We start from the raw sequence: 19,526 nt of genomic DNA, 5'->3' as shown, positions 1-19,526 counted from the left end.
TGGTTTTGTAACCCGGGGACACCAGCCATGCCTCAGCCCAAAAGGTGGAAGCCCAAAGGTGCAGGGGGTGAGTGTCTTACATCAACAGGGCAGCTGTAGCAGGAGACAGACATTGTTCCCTGCTAAGATGGATTTCTGTACACCATGGGGGAGGAGCTGTTAGGCTTCTGGCCAGACCGATCATGTCTGAGCCCGAGGGAGGCTTCCCAGCATCTCCTCTCCTCTTCCCCAAGAGATCCTTGTAGGCAGCGGAGACGTGCGGCTCCAATGTCAGTAGGGCTCCAGGTTTTAGTCTGACCTTTCAAAGACCTGTCCAAGGTGCTGAACCTGTTTTGGGAATAGGTTTCAACACCTTGGGCAGCTCCTTGAAAGTTCGGACTAATACCCGGGGCGGATTCACTGCCCCACTGACATCGGAGCCACAGGTCTCCACTGCTCACCAATGGCACAAGTTCTCCTGCTGTTGTAGCATCTGCGGCCCCGTCCCATCGCGTGGCACTGGCTTTCCTCTTGGGCTGTGAGGGTGTCGGTGAGCAACAATCAGTCCAAAAGTGACGTCCTTTCCAACCCCTCCCTGGAGCACTCTGGATGAGAAAAACAGGGAGGCTGCTGGAAAACGGTGTGTAAATAATGGCTGCCATGTTTGGATGCAGCGAGTTTTTCACCATGACCATAGAGATGGGAAAGAAATTCTGGTTTACATTTGAAGGCGAGTCTGCCTAATCCACACTTTGCAAAACAATGTCCAGACTGAAACGCAGACCTCCATCGAAATTCATTCTCCAGGCAAATGTTCTGTCCTGAAATGCATATACCAAGGTAAAGTATACATAAAAATGCATCTAGTAGTAAAAATAGCACGCAAAAAGGCATGCCTAGAGTGTCCGTTAACTCGGACAGATAGGCGACTCAAAAATAAAATTTAGTATTATAATTTATTATACTCGGGGGAAATCGCTTTGTAAATACGCCTGCATTAGGCAAAATTGCATACAAAAATGTGCATTAGGAGAAATTCTCACTAAAACGCCGACAAAATTTCATGAGGATTTCCTTTACGTATTTCTTTAATCGTAGAAACCCCTAAGTGGCTTACAAAAAAGAACGTGAAACATTAAAATGATACGTAAAAACGGGTATAAAAATCATTTCTAAATCTTTTTTTAAAAAAAACAATTGACACAGCAATAGACTAAAAAGAAATTAAAAGACACCAACATCTGAGTGTCCAGGTAGGCTTGCCTAAAAAAAGAAGAAGGAGATTTTAAGCAGGCGCCGAAAAGAAATTAAAAAACAAATCTCAGATTGCTGCAGAAATGCGGAGAACCGAACTTAAGACTGGGCGAGTGGGAAACGCAGAGAAACCGCAATGGATATATTTGTCCATCCCCATGTGACAGACAATGGGTGGGATGTCAGATGCACATCTGGACTCCTGGCAAAGCGGGTCCGTCATGGGGGACTCACCTTCTCCTTTTCCTTTCAGTGTTCTCAGCTGCTGAAGGGCGCTTGCCTGGTCATTGCGGCCCAGCGAGATAATGCCGTGGTTTGTTTTGACACCCTGCTGAACAGGTAAACAAGGACATCACTCTCTCATGGACTCGCCCTCTTCCTCGCTCGTCTCCGTCCAGTTTTGGAGCATACATATCACTTACCAGGCCAGAAAAAAGATCCAGTGTGTTGGCCCAGTACCCTGTCTCTGACAGGGATCAGCAGGATGCCCTGTAGAACTTCATAGACAAGGAAGGTTGCCACTTTTTCAGTTAGGTTCTGTAGCTGCGCCTTGTCACAGTGCTTTGTGCGTTATCCCTGCTAGACATGGCCAGGGCCGTTTTCAAAGTGCCCAGGCTTTCACCTCTGGGAGATGGGTAGCAGATGCAGCTAGCTCCAACTAGGGATGAGGAAGAAATTCCATTCAGTTGGCATTTTAATGTGAATCGAATTAATTTGCACTTCCCAAGCATTTGTGAACCCAAACACAGCAATCCTTCAAACTTCACACTTGTCTGAAGTTTGTGATGCAGTTTTCCAACCCCAAAAATGTATATTTTAAGGGGAAGCGTGCCTAAAAATGCATACATTAGGGGAAATAACTAACAAAATTACATTATAGTCAGCAAAAGGACATATATACCCATGTTTACTGGGAGAAAGGTACACTAAATCCTGATGGATTTTCATGAGGACTTTAAAAAAACAAGAGTTCCGAACTGATGCAGCACAGTGGCAAAGGGGGATTAGAGATGAGAAATTAAGAGAAACCAACACGGAAAGATCCGTCCATCCCTCGTCCTGACTAGTGTGGGTGCTCTGCGTCCTTTGGCTGACTGTCCCCCTCTAGGAGCAAACAACAAGAAGCCCTCAGTCCATCCCTCTCTCCCTCACTACCTCCTGGTTACTAAAGCAGGGGTGGGGAAAACCTTTTCAGCCTGAGGGCCGCATTGCCTCATGCGCAACATCACGGGGGCCGCTTGTCTGTGATGGGCGGGGCCGGAGGCAAAAATGGGAGGAGCAATGGATGGGACTCTTGCCTTTGTACAGTGGGCTACGTTCCAGTCATGGAAAAGCTGGGCCTCTCTCCATTCAGGCACACCTTCCAGCCACTCCAGGAGGGTGCGGAGCAAAGCTGATTCCCATTTGTTGCTCCGCCCATTTTTGCCTCTGGCCCTGCCCACTGCCGGCATGCGGTCCCCAGAAGGCAGCACTCAGGCTGAAAAAGATTCCAGCCTAGAAGACTCTCAAACGGAGCACAATGATGAGAGGCAGCCTCAGGGCTAGGGCTGTGTACACACACCATACAGTTCCAGTACTTTCCAAGCACAGCACTTTCTCCAAAGAATCCTGGGAGCTGTAGCTTGTTGAGGGTGCTGGGGAGTGTATTTCTGGGAGGGGGAAACTACAGTTCCTGGGATTCTTTAGGGTGGGGGGAAAGCCATGTGGTTTAAATGTATAGTGTGTACGCAGCCTATATCTCCTGCTGGGCATATGGAGCCCACATCCTTAGCTACTGTGGCTCACCAACTTTTGACAGAGTGGATATTCCATTTGTGCCTAACTGCAAAGGAGCTGCAACCGTCTCTTCTGCACATCTTCTCCAATTCAGATTGATCTCAAGCTGTTTGCACTCTCTCGCCTCCTCCCCAATCTTCTCAATCACAATGCCAAAGGAGGGTACCCTTCATTATTTATAAATATTGAGCCACTTGGTGAGTCAGCACCATCAAAAGGCTCTTAGTTTTGAAGGCTGCACCTTTAGAGAAAAGCCAGTGTCTGGCGCCTAAGTGAAAGCCACTTTCAAGGACACACACACACACGGGGGTGGGGGGGCTGCATTGGAAGGCTTCCCCCACTGGTCGCATAGCTACAGGGAGATCAGCGACAGGAAAGCCTCTGTTTGAGAATCAGCCTGCTAAATCAATAAGCTTCCTAAGAGAAAACCACCACATTCAGCGTTTGCTGTGGGAAGGGGGGGGAGGAAAAAAGCCCCAACTCTACATCAAAGGCCAGAGTGCAGAGTCTAAGGGACAATGCAGAGGTGCCACAGCAGATCTGTGATCGATCAGATCTGCTGGACTTCTTTCTATGTACTCAAAATCAGGTTGGGGTGTGTGTGTGATGTTGATCAAAGCAACAGTGCTGTGTGTGTGTGTGTGTGTGTGTGTGTGTGTGTGTGTGTGTGTGTGTGTGTTTAATCCTCACTAGAGATGGAAGTCTCTGTCCATCTTGGTTCTCGTTTTTCTAATCTTAAATTTATTCTAATATAGGGCATTTTTGTATGTTATTTTCACGGATACATTCATTTTGCGCACGCTTTCCCCTGTCTGTGCATTTCTGCACACATTGCTTGGTTGCAGAGCTGCATCGCAAAGTGTGAATTTCAAAGGGCGGCTGTGTTTTGGTGCTCATATTGTTTCAGAAAGCGCGAGTTCAATAAATTCAGTTTCAGTGCGAACTGAATCGAATTTCTGCCCCAACTCTAATCTTCACGCACACGTTTTCCCTGAACTACACCTCTTCCCCCCCCATCCCCAGCAGAACGAACCTTCTAAAAAAGAGTTGCGCCCCATCCTCACCCACAGAAACTCAGGGCCTCTCCAGATGACCGTCTTATTGTGCATTCATGTTGACTTGTGCTTGTGATGCTATTGTGGCAGTTGTACGGGATCCCGCGTTCAACACTGTTTGCACCTGCAAACATTTTGGATTCATTTCCAATCGGGGCATGTCCCGTAAGCTCCTGCTGAGATCTTGCAACTTTTCATATCACCAGTGTTTCTGGCTCGGCTTGGGTTGTCCCGCTTTTGTGGTGCTATAGTGCAGAAGCATCCCTCTGGACGGCTATAACGCAGCAGGACAATAAATAATGCAGAATGATGTATGGACAGTCCAGTATAAATCCACCACCGATGCACAGTTGCTGCATTAATGGCATGTTTCAGTATACACCTGCCCCAAAACAAAAAAATATTAGTCTGGAACAGTCCTTAGAGTGCAACAGGATGGCTGCAAAGAGCCAAGGGTGCCCTTCTGGAATGCCGTTCCATAGCTCTGGGTCCTGGTTCTTCAATAATATCATAGAGCCTGCCTATGCTGTCATTAGGGGTGGAGGGGATGGGATGGACTCCCTTCAAGTCGATCCCGACTTATGGCGACCCTATGAAGAGGGTTTTCATGAGGCTGAGAGGCAGCGACTGGCCCAAGGACACCTAGTGAGCTTCATGGCTGTGTGGGGATTTGAACCCTGGTCTCCCAGGTCGTGGTCCAGAAAATGAAATTCAGGTCGCATTTCAAGGTGAACCTACCAAATCCACCTCGTCCAAAGTAATATGTGAACTGAAAAGCAGCCGTCCTTAGAAATTTGCACTTCTCTGAATGTGGCAATGAAGTTCTTCAGCCGAGAAATGTGCACAAAAATAGATACACCACGGCAAGGTGTGTCCAAAAATGCATCTATCAGTGAAAACAACATACAAAACTGCATCAAATTAGGGAGATTGCTTTGCAAAACAAAAAAGGCATGCGTTTGGCAAAACTGCATACAGATGTGTTTATTAAGAAAAATTCACACTAAGATGCTGATGAATTTTCATGAGGACTTTTTTTAAAAAAATCACACATTGCTGCAGAAATGTGAAGAACTGAATTCAAGATTGGGAAAATAAGAAATCAAGGGAAACGAAACTGACAGGCCCATTCATCCATCACTAGCTGCCACCCTTTTTGTGGGGAGATGGATGCACTGTGATCACCCAGCTTTTTCTTGTGTCCAGCCCTGTGAGTCCCGCCTGCGCTCGGATGTGCTGCATGCCAGGCACAGATGGACCACGCTGGTAACATCCCTAGCCCTGTATCAGTGACCTTCGGCTGGGGCTCCTAATATAATCCAGAGATACAGTAAAGCAATAAAATCAGCCACGCGTGTTCCAAATCCATGCATACTTTTTTAAAGCCACCTCTGCTGCATCAGATGCAGACACGCCGTGTCACCTGGGCTTTCTTTAAGGGACAGGTGCCTGTGTGCATGTATGTTTTAAGGCATAGCACACATTTCGTGTTTCTCAGTGGGTGGCTCCTTTTATTCATTCACACAGCAGAGCCACTTAAGCATGCTGGGCATTTCCCTAACCAAGGACACACAGCTGTAATGGTTGCACAAATAAGATCTGTTGAACAGGAAAAGGCAGCGGGGAGGGGGGTAACGTATGCAAAAGGCAGCTTGATTCGCACTAAAAACTAGGGCAGCAATATTTTATCAATTTGCAGTGCAATCCTATGCACGTTTTCTCAGCGCTAAGCCCCACGGTGTTTGATCAAGCTTACTCCCAGGCAAGTGTGCATAGAATTGCGTCTTGCATTCCTCCTCGCCTGCCATAGTCATTTTTGAACGCATTTTGGTAGATTTTTTGAGCTGAGAACTATACCACAGAATTCAAAGAAGTGCGAAACCCGAGGGATAATTACCTTCAGTTCAGTCTCGAATGAGTGCTTCCCTACCTGTCAGCACTGTTCCGATTAGGGTTAGACGTACACTGGATGTTGGAGCCATTTCTCTCTGTCTGTAGAGCTACAAAATCTGTGATGATTAAAATGAATTTATTCTTCATCTTACTAAGATCTCCTGCCTTTGCCACCTCCACCAGCAAAGTTCAAGGTGGCATAGATGGGATTGCCAGGCAGTCTCCCATCCAGGCGCTGACCAGCCCCAGCCCTGCTTAGCTTCAGCAAGGTGGAGGCATCCTCTGCCTTCAGGCTGGGCTTTCTTGGGCTCTTAAAATGTCAATGTACTGCCTTCAAGTCGATTCCGACAATGGTGACCCTATGACTGGGGTTTTCATGAGGCTGAGAGGCAGTGACTGGCCCAAGGTCACCCAGTGCGCTTCATGGCTATGTGGGGATTCGAACCCTGGTCTCCCAGGTCATAGTCCAACACCTTAGCCACAAAATCTCTCCCCCTCCCCCTTTCTCCCCTGCATTTCCAGAGACTCTCTTACATAACAGGGCATTACTGTGTGTTTGTTGTTACAACTTATGGCGACCCTGTGAATCAGCCACCTCCAATAGCATCGCTGTTGTGTATTGAAGGATTATATTTTTAAATTCTCAAATCCGTTTAGACAGAGCTGTTGTCAGAGCCTGGATTTAGAGGGGTAACGCAGTTCAGCAGCGGACACAATGAGCAGGAGAGCCGCTGGCAAAGTCCCGTCCCCCTCCCCAGAGCTAGGTCATTTCCAGGCTGTGACAGATTCTGCTGCAATGGGTAACACTTGCTTCTCCCCCTTGGTCTCCCTTCTCTCCTCACCCCCCCCCCCGTCCAGTGATCACTGCCAGAAACAAGCCGTGCTGGATTGCATGAAACATCTTCTGTATCCAAAGACAGAAAAACAGGCAAGTGCAACTCTCCCCTTGTTTCCCCCTGCTTAGCTATGCCTCTGAGTTGCATCTCCCACTTTTTCGCTTTCTGTTGTTAACTGCTACGGCCGTCCCCAAAGTTGCCAACTTCTTTCACTGCTCCTTCAGCTGCAGCTCGGTGCGCAGAAATTAAAAGTAGCCAAGGCTTTTCCCTTCCCTTACCTCCCTGCCAGGAAAAGCCTCACTTACTAAATTTTGGCATGCCACGCTGCTCTTCGAGGCGGACGAGCAGGACAAGTAAAAGAAGTTGGCGACCCTACTAGCACAACTCTCTTTTTCCTACCGCTCTTCAAATTGCTACTGAATGTTTATCACACAACAGTTTCCTGCTGGGCCCTATACAGAAGAGAGGGCTCAAAGGCAGAAACTGCCCTGCAAAGACATGCAGGTCACATCCACGCTATTATTATTATTATTATTATTATTATTAAATTTATTAGTCGCCCATCTGGCTGGTTATCCAGCCACTCTGGGCGATGTACAAAATAAAACGTACAAATACGTTAAACATTAAAAATCTGTTCAGGTGTGGATATGCCTCAAGGAAGGTGCAGAGAGATGAGATGCTTTTAGCTACACATTTAAACCACGTGTAAAGCATGTGACTTCCTCCAAAGAATCCTGGGAGCAGTAGCTTGTTAATAGTGCTGGGAATGGTAGATCTGTAAGGGATAAACCACAGTTCCCAGGATCCTTTGGGGGAAGCCATGTCCTTTAAATGCATGAGGTGGTATCCAACGCCCTCGTTCCATTACTGCAAGGATTGATGCTGGCATGACTGAACTTTCCACCCTCTCCTTTACTCTCCCCCCAACGTGCCCCCTGCCCAAATTTACTCTGGAGGGTTGGGGGGAGCCCCGGAACAGATGGGGCAGTGCTGGGGAGAAGAGAGTGGGTAAAGCACTTCGGACAGCTGCTTGATTGTTCGGACTGAAACCCAGACCGGATTCCGCTGTCCCACTGACATGGGAGCCCCCAGCTGTTCCCCTTTGTATACACTCACCCTTGTCCATTGTTCTGCTACCAACAGGCATTTCTGTCCACCCACCCCCATCCTGCCTCCTTCCCAGTGGAGAGACGTCCTTAAATCCTAGCATATATCACCAGAGGAAGGAAATGGCCTCCAGAATTGTTCCTAGGATTCTCGTCTGCCTGCATCAGAACAAATCTGTGAAATGCCAGCCAGGTCCTTTGAGTCAGGGCTTAGTGCAATATTAGGCACATCAGTGGGGTTAAATAGCGGGCTTTAAGATCTCAAATCCTTGCAGATAGAAATGGCTCATGGGGGCACAGCTGCAGCACTCTGCAGAGGATGGAGATCCATGCCAGGAAGCTTTTTTTTTCTTAAGAGCTCTGCACATTTATGCTTTCAGTGGGCCAGAGCCTGCATCTCGGGGTGCTTCTGCCGGTCCGTCCATCAAGGTCGGGGAGGTGTATGTCCAGTTGCATCTTCCAACCAAGAGGCAGCCTCTGTGTCATTAAGATGCCCCCAAACTCTGGAAGAAACAAAGGGCTGTCAGTGGAACAGCCGTCAACATACAGCAGGATTGTTCTGAAACAGAAAAGGAAATAACCAGGAAGGTTAAAAAGGAACAACAGCCCAGGAACAGCCTGTCGAATTGGGCTGCCTTGTTCAGAGCAGCAGGTTGGGGCTTCCGCCTGAGAGGATCCCCACCAATCAGAAGCCTTGCAGTGACTGAGCCACTCTTACCCAGGCTTCCTCTTCTTAGATACAGTCTCATGCAGTCCCCATCAGTTCTGGATATCCCGTTTATGCACTTGTTTCTTAGTAACTGACCGTGTGAATCTTTGCATGCAACCTCAGCTGCCCCATTGATGTGAAGCATTTACCGTCATCTCAGACTAGATTTTGGGAGTGGGGACATGCCTAATGAACAATTGCACCCATACCTGAATATTCTGATCGCAAATGTCTTTATTTTCTGAGTCGTCCCTATCCTCGGGATGCCCATCTGGTCCTAGCCCCTAGTCCAGCCTTTCCCAACCAGTGTGCCTCCAGATGTTGTTGGACCGCAACTCCCATCAGCCTCAGCCAGCATTGCCAATGGTCAGGAAGATGGGAGTTGTGGTCCCACAACATCTGGAGGCACGCTGGTTGGGGAAGGCTGCCCTAGTCATTCAGCCTCTGGGCTAGTCAGTTTCTTTCTTAAAGAAAGGTAGCCTCTTTTCCCCAAAGCTATAGGATGTTTGTCTTTGGAGTGAAATTGACTATACCAGAAGCTAGCTGTCAGAAAGAAATCTGTTGGGAATCCCCCATGAAAGGGCAGCCCCGCCCCCTTGAAAACCTGCTGGCAGAGCAGGTTCTTGTCTGGTTGCTATTTTTTGTCAGCAGACTTGGATGCCTTCCTGCAAAGCTAATCTACTTGCAAATGAATAGCCTGGTCTATCCGTTCAAGGAGCACATTCCTGGTAATGGCCGCCCACGCACGGTGGGGAACTATTGCAGAGAATGTTTCAATGAGCCCATCCATTCTAGCAAGGTTGCCATCATCATCATCATCATTGCACTAGCCCTGCTCCTCTGCCTCTGACAGCAGTCTGGACCTCCACCAGTAGGATCCAGCTGCTGTAAAAGGCATCAGAGCGGGGCCAGCACAAGAAGGGAAGATGATTAACCTTTCTTCCTAGCAGGGATGAAGGAGGCAGCAATTTCCTTCCTGTCCTGCATTCATTGCAATCGGCACTGTTTCCGTTCCACTACAGTTCAGCTTCTGCTAAAACCTACATTATTCACCTAGCTATCCGCAGTGGCTGAAACTGGCATAATTGATTGCATATTTCAATGCATTTCAATGGAAGGGAAACGTCTAACCATGCAGAAAAGAACCTAACTGTGTACGTACCATTTGCGGACTGAAAAACAACAACAGCAAATACCGCTCCTGTTCACTTACTGATTTTCGTTCCTGACCTCGGCTGAATATGCACATTGGAGTAATTCCCGCATCTATTTCCATTTCTGTTGGAATCCTCTGACAACTCTACTTCCTAGTGCCAAAACCCTCAAAAAAGGCCCTAAGAACAGAGCTGTGGCCCTCCAGAGGTTGCCGAACAGCAACTCCCATCCTTCCTGACCACTGGCTATCCTTGCTGGGGCCGACGGAACTGGAGTTCAGCCAGATCTGGAGGGCCAGAGGGGGTCTCCAGACTTGCCTTAGGAGGAACGCTGCTAGGCACAGAAGTTACCTCCTACGGGTCATACCATGGGGGGACACGAGGTGCGTAGATATGGCCTCATTTCCTGGGCTGAAGATAGAAAGTCCCTCTACTGGCCCTCACAACAGGCACCCGTTTCAACCAAACACTAAACAAGGAAGCCTCCAGATTAATCCCAGTTCTTTCTGTTTAGGATTCATTTCACATACTGTATGTTTTGCAGTGGAAGGAGCTCAGGGCAGTATAAATGGCAGGGGTGGGGAAACTTTTGCAGCCCGGGGGCCACATTCCTTCTGGGGAACCTTCCGAGGGCCACATGTCAGTGGTGGGCACGGCCAGAGGCAAAAGCAGGCAGGAGCGCAAGACGTCATTTTTCCTTTTGTATAGTAGTCTACTTTCTACGCACACAGCCCTCTGTCCTCCATCCAGACATTATCAGAGTCCGAGGGCGCAGTCCAGTCAGGCAGGGACGCTCGGGGACGGGGTGGATGGGGGGTGAAGCATGGCCAGTGAGGGATGTGGCCTGGCCCTGGGGAAAGTCCTGAGGGCCAGATATAGAGGCCTGCATTGCATTTGGCTCCTGGGCCTGTGGATCCTCCCCTCGGCACGTGTTTATCATGAAAACAAGCTTGTGGTGTAAATTAGTCTTGGTGCACTCAACCAGCCCAGCAGGCTTTGTGGCTGCTTTGAATTGTGGCCATCCGAGTCCAACAGACTAACCGCTCTTATGCCTTTCTTACCAGGCTGAGGAGCTTCTCTGTTGCCTCCTGGATTCCCTCACCTCTGACAGTATCCACCAGATTGAAATCCAGGATTCCTAGCCACGGTCCTCCTCCTCCTGCTTGTCTGCCTCAATCCTGCCCACTCTCTGTTTTTATCTTGGGGGAATGAAACCCTCATCAGTAAACAACACCACGTTTGCAAGAATAAAATATATTCTTTGTCACATGGCTCAGTTCCAGGGGCTTGAATATGTTGGTTGGTTTCATCTATTGCTGCCTTTTAGAGCCATCACAGTTTACAATAAAAACAGTAAAAACAAAGCAGTCGACAAATTACCTAATAAAAATAGTTACAGATAAAATCATATATTGGGGGGGGGGGAGAGAGTGAGCAAGAAAGTAATAACATGCCTATCACTTACATCCTGATTCATTCTCATTTATAATTGCATCTGTCACTTGATAGCCTGATCTTAAAAGCATTGCTGTCATCAGCCACCTTTGCCGTACATTCCTCTCAAACCAACTGGAAAGAAATTGGGATGGGGTTGCCAGCTGATCAGGATAATAGGCCCAGCCTGCTCCTATGCCTTCATTGGCAGCTAGATCATTGGCAGAAATCAGCAAGTGGAGTTTCCCACAGCATGGAGACAAGCACGCTCACCTGTTAATGTCTGCAGAACGAACTGCTGTTAAAGGCATGGGAGCAGAAGCCTGTTAAAAAGCTGGCAATTCAGCTTTTTAAGTCAAGGAGGGGGGGCTGTAAGAAGTAAAGAGATGAGGTTGAGAGAGGAATGCCAGCGAATTATACAAACAGTGGTGCCGTAATGGTGGCATCGAAAGGAGTTGCAGCCTTGAGTCACTCTGTACTGGTAGACTTTCCAGCTGGGTGGGTGGGAGGTCAGAATGGCCAGGCTTGCAAGAGAGGAGTGAAATGCAGGCAGTGGAGGCTGGTCCATTGGGAGCACTGCCCCATCAATCTCAGCCTGCCCTAAACCAGCCTGCATCTGTCTGCCTTATAACCAGCTTGGAGTGTCCCTGGCTTTGTTTCCCTTGTAGAACTCAGCAGAGAGGAGGAGGTTGGGGGCAAAACTGGAACGAGTTGGCTTGACCTGTTATTGCCTCTGGCGCCACCTGCTGTTGGGCTCCCTGCCTTCCGCCCCACTCATCCCCATGGACACCAGCCATCCCTGTCTGCAGGCGTCACTTTGGCATGGAGTGATACATTCCCACCTGTTGGGCTTCTGCCTGCCATGCAACTGGTGATAGCGTAGGAGCTTTGACAGGAAAAGCGAAAAGGTGTCTGTTACGTACCTTATCCCTTTGTCCTCTATGGGATATTTTCTGGAGCCAAGGTCAGGTGTTTTGCTTATTTATTTAAAGCACTTACATCCCTGCTATTTAGCAGAAAGACGGACCCTAAGCCTTATTATTGAAAATATATGACACAAAAAGAAAATGGGGAAAGTCTGATAGCAAAGGCTAGTCCTTTTCCTCCCCACAACGCACATTTCTAAGTGTTAAATGCCTTTGGGGCAGAGGGAGGAATATGAGGAGTGATGCATAAGTAACAGAGCCTCACCAAACAATTGTTTTTCCTTTAAAAACAAAATTAAAGGGGGCACCTGGATTTGAACCAGGGACCTCTTGATCTGCAGTCAAATGCTCTACCACTGAGCTATACCCCCACTGGCTGGATGAGCTTTCTCTGTAAAGCTTCTTACCGGCAGTGCTTCAGTTGGATGTTTTCCTATCCCTTTGTCACGTTTACTCAGTGCTGTTCTGCCTGCTCCTTGCCTGGAGTAACTATAATTATATGTCATTATCCTTAATTGTTTAATGGATGTGTTTTCCGGAGCAGTTCCAGCTCAGTGTTGTTACCTGCGCTTGTCCAAAGACTTTTAAGCAGTGACCTAGTCCCAGTAAGGGCTCAGCAGCGCATGCAATTCCCAGGGCAGCCTCTGAAAAGAGATGTTCTCACTCGTGAGGCTGCCCTCTGAGGACACCGCACTGTTGATTAAGAGGGCAGAGCTCGGCTCATGTGGCATCGGCCACATTCACACCAGACATTTATTCCACTATTATTCCACTTTCAAGAGTCATGGCGTCCCCAAAAGAATCCTGGGAAGTGTCATTTGGGAAGGGTGCCGAGAGTTGCGAGGTGACTCCTGTTCCCCTCACAGACCTACAATTGTCAGAGTTCTCTGGGAAGCGGAAATGACGGTTAAACCTAGCTCTGTCAGGAGAAGACAACTCTCAGCACCCTTCCCAAATGACACTTCCCAGGATTCTTTGGGGGAAGCCATGACTCTTGAAAGTGGAATAACGGTGGAATAAATGTCTGGTGTGAATGTGGCCCCCATCATCTCACCAAGCTCTTTCCAGGCCAACCTTTGTGAAAGCAAAAGTGCAGCCCCCGGCATCTCCAGGCCAGCCTGGGAAAGACTCCTGTCTAAGAGCTGCTGCCAGCCAGTGTGTAGACAATATTGAGCTAGATTGGTCTGACTCTTTATAAGACAGTTTCCTGTGCAGGGCTGGCTCCAGAAGGTGACAAGGCCGGGTGTTTGCCAAGGCCCCCACACCAGCAGAGGGTCCACAGCCCTATAGTGCTATGATTTCCACTGTGCACAAGAAGATCAGATGTGGCCTAAGAGAAGCCTGTTTGCATGCCCTGCCTCTTCCAGGAAGGCCCCCCCCCGGGGATGGTGGTGCTGTTCCCCTAAAGTCCTGGAACTAGCTCCATTCCTATGTACTTCCCAGCAACCTTTGCTCGCCCTGCTTGATCTCCCCTTCGCCATCAGAGATCTGCTTTCTTGGCAGGCTGGGTGAGCAGAGGAGGTCGACCACCAAGGTGGGACTGCTAAGCTCCTGCTGGTTGGCCAGGATGCTTGTGAAAGAGTGCTGGACTAGGTGGGCCTGGATCAGATCCATCCTGGCACCTGCTGGGTTCTTGAGTCTGAAGAGTCCCTTGGGTTCACCTGGGAGACAGAATGCCTCTGAGCACTGGAGATGGTGGCTCCAATGTCAGCGGGGCAGCAAATCCACCCCAGGCTTTAGTCCCAACTTTCAAGGAGTCTTCACTGCCTCTGAAATACATGACTCTGGGATCCTACTGGAAGGCTGGACACCTGTTGCTTATCCCAGCCATATAGCATAGGGGTGGGGAACCTGTAGCCTCCCAGATGTGTTGGACTCCATGGCCCATCAGCTCCAGCCAGCACAGCCAAGGGCCAAGGATGATGGGAGTTGTAGTCCACTTATGGGAGAAGAGCAGCATGGCCTCTGCGCAAGGATGACATGCCAAGTCCCAGTCCAGCAACATCAGGAGGGCATCCCATTGGCTCCCCCTGCTCTAGATGATGTTGGACTACAACTCCCATCAGCTCCAGCCAAAGTGGCCAGTAGGCAGGAATGATGGGAGCTGCAGTCCAATAGCTTCTGGAGGGTCACAGGTATAGCAATTACAGCCCTGGCTGGTCACTGCAACTGGTGGGCTGAGACCTTTTTAAAGGCCCGTCAAACATGCCCAGACGCCCCTGGAGCACAAGTGAGAGTCTGCAGGGTGCCATCTATTAAAGCTATTTGTTTTCCCCACAAAGGGATATTATTGATGCCTTCCTCTCCATGCAGTGACACAGTCTCTGACTTTGCCAGCACCCCTGGAGACTGGCTGTCTCCGAAAACGGCTTGCCAGGGGACAAAGAGCATCTCCTGGTGTTTGCATGCTCATCATGACCCACTCTCATCTTTTCTCGGCAATTTGCAAAGCCAGGCGCCCAGAAGCCTTCAGCTGGGGAATGTAGGCCTCAAATATCTGGCCGAGGTAATCTTCTATGAAGCTTGTCTGCCTGCACAGCCAGCCTCCCACAAAGGAGTTTAGTCACTAAGAAATTCATACAATCTATTCCTCCTATCAGGGCAGCTGTGGTGTGGAAAAAAGAGGATTGGGTGCATAACAGGTATGTTGCTGGTTGACTTGCCGTAGATGGATTTCTGATTGCTAATTGTTTAATGCTAACAACAAAAAGGGTTTTCTCCCCCTTCCTTTCCTAAATTAGGCTCCTATGATCTCTGACCTACACCAACACAGATGTAGATTTCCATTTGCTTGTTTTCCTCTTCCCTCCTCATCCGTTTTACCTTTTGTGTCATCTCTTTTTTTGTTGTAAGCAGACGGCCTGTGTATTGACTTGTAAACTGGTCTGTAGGCTTTTTCTTGCTAAAGAGTGGGGTATATATGCGTTCAATGAATGAATGTTCATTTCTACACTATCCTTCCTCCAAAGGGGAAACATTGTTGGTCCCCCTCCCCTCAACTTGCCCATTTCACCTTCACAACAACCCTGCGAGGTAGATCAGGCAGAGAGATGGGGGCTGTCCTAACGTCATCTAGGAAGCTTCATGGCCCAGCGTGGATTTGAACCTAGATCTCCGTGATCCTGGTCCAACGCTCAAGCCCTTACACCGCAAGGTGAAAGCCCACCTCAACAGAGAGGTGAGCTTTACAAGCTCTGAAATTCTTCTCTGGCTCTGATTAAAATCCAAGCTGGAGAAAAAAGATCCCACCATCCCTTCACCCATCTCTATCCAGTGCCGGTGCCAGGCTATTTAGCGCCCTAGGCAAGGCTAACTACTTGCACCCCCCCCCAAAATTGGTAACTTCAATTTTCAAAAACAGATGTCTTGTAGAAAAAAGTTTTGTGCTTTTCGAAACTGCTAAATTTATTTTAATTGCCGGTTTTTGTATGTTTTTATTATATGTATTTGTTTTTTACTTGTAAGCTGCCCTGAGTTCCAGCTTTGGAAAAAGGGTGGGGTAAAAATGATGATGATGATGATGATGATGATAATTTTAGTTGCATTTTCCCCAAGGGTTAAAAAAACTAATTTGTATAAAACTGTGCCCCTCAAAGGTCAGTACTGCACCCCTCTGAGGTCTGCGCCCTAGGCGGCTGCCTAGTTGGCCTAATGATAGCACCGGCCCTGTCTCTACCAACCCTCACCTTCTCCAGCAATACCCCAAATACACTCCCCCACAGGAAGGGGCTTTTTCTTCCTTGTTTCCTATCTTAGGTTCAGCTCTCCACGTTGCCATCTCAGTTTTCGATTCTTCTTCTTCTTGCAAAGTCCTCATGATCATGAAATCAGCTTTTAGTGCGAATTTCTCCTAATACACACATCCTTGTATGCAATTTTCCCCAAGCTACGTTTTTGCAAAGCAGTTTTGTATGCTGTTTTCACCAACAAACGCGTTTTCATGCATGCTTAAACCCTAGCATACGCATTTTTGTACTCACGGTCTCTCAGCCTAGCCTACCACACAAGGTTGTTGTGGGGATTAAATGAGGAGGGGGAGGACCATGTGTGCCGCCTTGAGCTCTTTGGTGGATATAAATGCAATTATTATTATTTATCATCATCATCAACAACAGCAACATCTTTGCTGGAGAACTGCAACATTCAGAGAAGTGGAGATTTCGAAGGATGGCCCTGTTTCGGTTCTGGCATTGTTCCAGAAAGAGTGGATTTGATAGATTTGTTACGAAACCGAGAACCGAACTGAATTTCTGTCCCAACCCTATTGATAGAGGAGGGGTCTCCCGTCTCACCCGCCAGGCCTCATTGCTTGCCTTGGCTGAACGAAAAAGGGCAGCTAAGGCCATACTTGGCCTGAGTTTCTCCTTGCTGTGAGAAATCGTTTGGGGGAGGGCAGAGAAGTTGCCTTGGAGAGAAGCTTTGCCGCCACTTTTCCCGTTGATAGCCATGCTGTTATCCGGAAAAGAATCTGAAAACAACTGCCATAAAAGGTATTGTTAGGAGGAAACCCAGCAAGGAACGTGTCTCTCTCTCTCTCTGGGAGGATTTTGGCGCAGAGGAAGTGGCAGACCTTGAGAGCATCCTGGATCTGGATGAGGGCAAAATGGAGAAGCCACAGATAGCCTCAAGGTCACGTTCCTTGAATGGGGAGAGAGAGAGAGAGAGAGAGAGGCTATTGTCAGCGGCAACGAGTGAGAACTGTGTGGCTGATGGGATCACGGCTAGCAATTTCCTGCCGCTGGTTTAGAAACACAGGAAGCTGCTTAATGCTGAGTCAGATCTTTGGTCCATCTAGCTCAGTATTGTCTACACTGACTGGCAGAGACTGTCCAGGATTTCAGGCAGCAATCTCTCTCAGATCTACCTGGAGATGCCGGAGATTGAACCTAGGACCTTCTGCATGCAAGGCGTGTGCTCTAATATTGAGATGTGGCCTGTCTGCTAAAAAATAAAGCAAGCTTCCACAGGAGTGTAGTCATCCAGGGTCTTAGACCCCTTATTTTTTGGGAAGCGATGCCCCAGCAGGGTCCCTATGTCTCCATCATCCTATGAGCCAATCAGAATGAAAGGGGAATGTGTTAGCCACTGAGAAGAGTCTTCTAACATGCTTCTTTGTCCTTTCCTGCTGAATGGAGCCCATCAGAGTGAAAGGAGATGAGTCAGCTACTGAGAAGACTCTTTTCAGTAGCTAACACACTCCCCTTTCATGCTGATTGGCTCCTAGGTACATAGGTTGTTGTGGGAGAAGGCATTAACAAAGATCTCATTCTCAATCCAGCAGCAAAAAAGGGGGGAGGGGTTGTGGCTGTGACTATCATGAAAGGACCCTGCCCTTCTGAATTTGCCACTACACTAGGGAGTTTCCAGTCCTCACTGTTCTGAATTAAACAGAAACATAGGAAGCTGCCTATGGTCCATCTAGCTCAATATTATCCGCACTGACTGGCAGCAGCTGTCTAGGGTTTCAGGTAAAGATCTTTCCAAACCCTACATAGAGATGCCAGTGACTGAACCTGGCACCTTCTGTATTCAAAGCATGTGCACTACCTCTGAGCTATGGCCTGTCTGTTAAAAATAAATTAAGCTTCTGGTCCTCATGGTTCTGAATAAAGGGCTGCATTAAACAAAAACCTAGGAAGCTGCCTTATACTGAGTCAGACCATTGGCTCAGTTGTCTACACTGACTGCCAGGAGTCTCTCCCAGCCCTACCTGGAGATGTTGAGGACTGAATCTGGGACCTTCTGTAAGCAACGCACTTGATCTGCCACTGAGCTATGGCCCTTCCTTGTAGCACTAGTGCTAGAACTGACCCACAAAAACAGGTTTACATCTTCCTGAGCTCCTGATTTTTCCTGCCATCCCCTCTTCGCGTTCCAAGCCAGAGGGACTAGCCAGCCTGAGCTGAGCAAAATTAATAAGGAGAGAGAGAGAGAGAGCCCAAAATGGGAGGTTGAGCTGATGGGGAGGAATTGTTCGCTTTGCACAGCTGGCCTTTACTTGCAAACAATTCATTTAGATTATGAAAGCAAAAAAATTGAGGACAAAACAAGCAAGATTGTTTGCTTCCCAAAGAAAGGAAAAGAAATGGAATTTAGAAGGGAAATTATGTAGCATAACGTCTGCACCCCTCCCCTCTCTTCATTGCCTTGCTTCCTCCTGAGTGGATGCCTCAGACTCATCAGGAGGGAGCATCAGTGGATATGAGAGTTGCCAACTGACCAGTGGTGGAAATCTGCAAGGATTTTGGCTTCGGCATCTGTGGCCAGGAATGCAAGGACAAATTCGGATGTTTTTCTGCTCCCTGATTCGGGTTCTGCTTCTGAACCTGCTCCAAGCTGCAGGTTTGCACCAAAGCTGTTGCCCCTGCACCCAGTTCAAGGTGGGCACTAATGCCTGTCCCCTCCCCCCAAAAAACCATGACAGTGATGCTGTAGTGTCAAATGAAGCAATGGCCATCTCTGTAAAGCAACATCCTTGCTTAAAGATGTCATTACTCTTGGAACAGCCCCCGTGTGGTCAGTCCTACCTACTTTGTTGTATTATTTATGCACATGGACCCTGCAGTGTAGGGCATCACTATACTGAAAGCGGCACCCATCCCAGGAACATAGGAAGGGGCCTTCTACCAAGATAGGCCATTGGTCCATCTGACTGGCAGCAGCTCTCCAAGGTTTCAGAGGGTGATCTCTCCCAGGGCTACCTGGAGATAGTCCAGGTTGAACCTGGGACCTTCTGGGTGCAAGGCAGAGGTTCTGCCACTGAGCTACAGCAGCTGGGCAGCGCCTGCATGTGAAAGGGACCTAAGACAAACAATGATGTGGGTAACTGAAAGAGATTAAGAAAAAGTGAGGGAAGGTCAGGAGATTACTGTGCCGCCCTTAAAGCCACGGTGCTTGGCTTCCACAAAGCACTCTCTGTCACCTTGAGCTCCCAAATGCTTTTGGCAGGGTTTGATGGGCCTGCAAAGATCTGAAGTGACAGTGGCTAGCGTGGAATGAGAACCGTGTCAGTCTGCTGCCTCCGGGCACGTCTTGTAAACCAGCTGGGTAAAGGTACAAATAGCTGCAGTTGTAGGTTAGGGGCACCCTCCGGAGCCTGCAGCATTGCAGAATGCCCAGCTTAGCATGCCAGGCTCAGAATACAAGCCAAGTCTGCAGTTGAGGCTGACACCCGTGTTTGTACTGGCTGGGCACCAAAAATCATGACTATCCTCTGGGAAATGACCAGCTTTTCAAGCTTCAGTGGCCCTGAAGGGAAAAAAAATCTCTCAGCCTGATTTGGTCTAACCCTGAAAGGAATCTCTTACCTTGATTTGAAGGAGCCAAAATGAATATTCGCCTACTTTCGACAATCGGTCAGACGGCTCAGGGTCACCATCTAAGTGGTGAGTGTGACATTTC

General features: G+C 48.4%; 1 protein-coding gene and 1 non-coding gene across 14 annotated transcripts in view; one reads left to right on the top strand and one right to left on the bottom strand.

Moving 5' to 3' along the window:
- Positions 1-11,297, top strand: part of DNAAF8 (dynein axonemal assembly factor 8) — a 108,517-nt gene extending 97,220 nt beyond the window's left edge. For all 13 annotated transcript variants that reach the window (XM_061600060.1, XM_061600070.1, XM_061600068.1 and 10 more), the window contains 3 exons: positions 1,487-1,572; positions 6,816-6,885; positions 10,830-11,297. In XM_061600060.1, coding sequence (XP_061456044.1) covers positions 1,487-1,572; positions 6,816-6,885; positions 10,830-10,907 — 234 coding nt within the window. In that variant the 3' untranslated portion in view covers positions 10,908-11,297. The remainder of the gene's footprint in view (positions 1-1,486; positions 1,573-6,815; positions 6,886-10,829) is intronic.
- A 1,127-nt stretch (positions 11,298-12,424) lies between these two features.
- TRNAC-GCA (transfer RNA cysteine (anticodon GCA)) lies at positions 12,425-12,496 on the bottom strand. Its single transcript has one exon. It is a non-coding gene; the product is annotated as a tRNA-Cys (tRNA).
- Positions 12,497-19,526: the final 7,030 nt, after the last annotated feature.

This window comes from Rhineura floridana, chromosome 17, assembly GCF_030035675.1.
Source record: "Rhineura floridana isolate rRhiFlo1 chromosome 17, rRhiFlo1.hap2, whole genome shotgun sequence".
NCBI classification, from domain to species: domain Eukaryota; kingdom Metazoa; phylum Chordata; class Lepidosauria; order Squamata; family Rhineuridae; genus Rhineura; species Rhineura floridana.
Note: the sequence above shows the minus strand (reverse complement) of the source record. Positions and strands in the feature narration are given on the sequence as shown.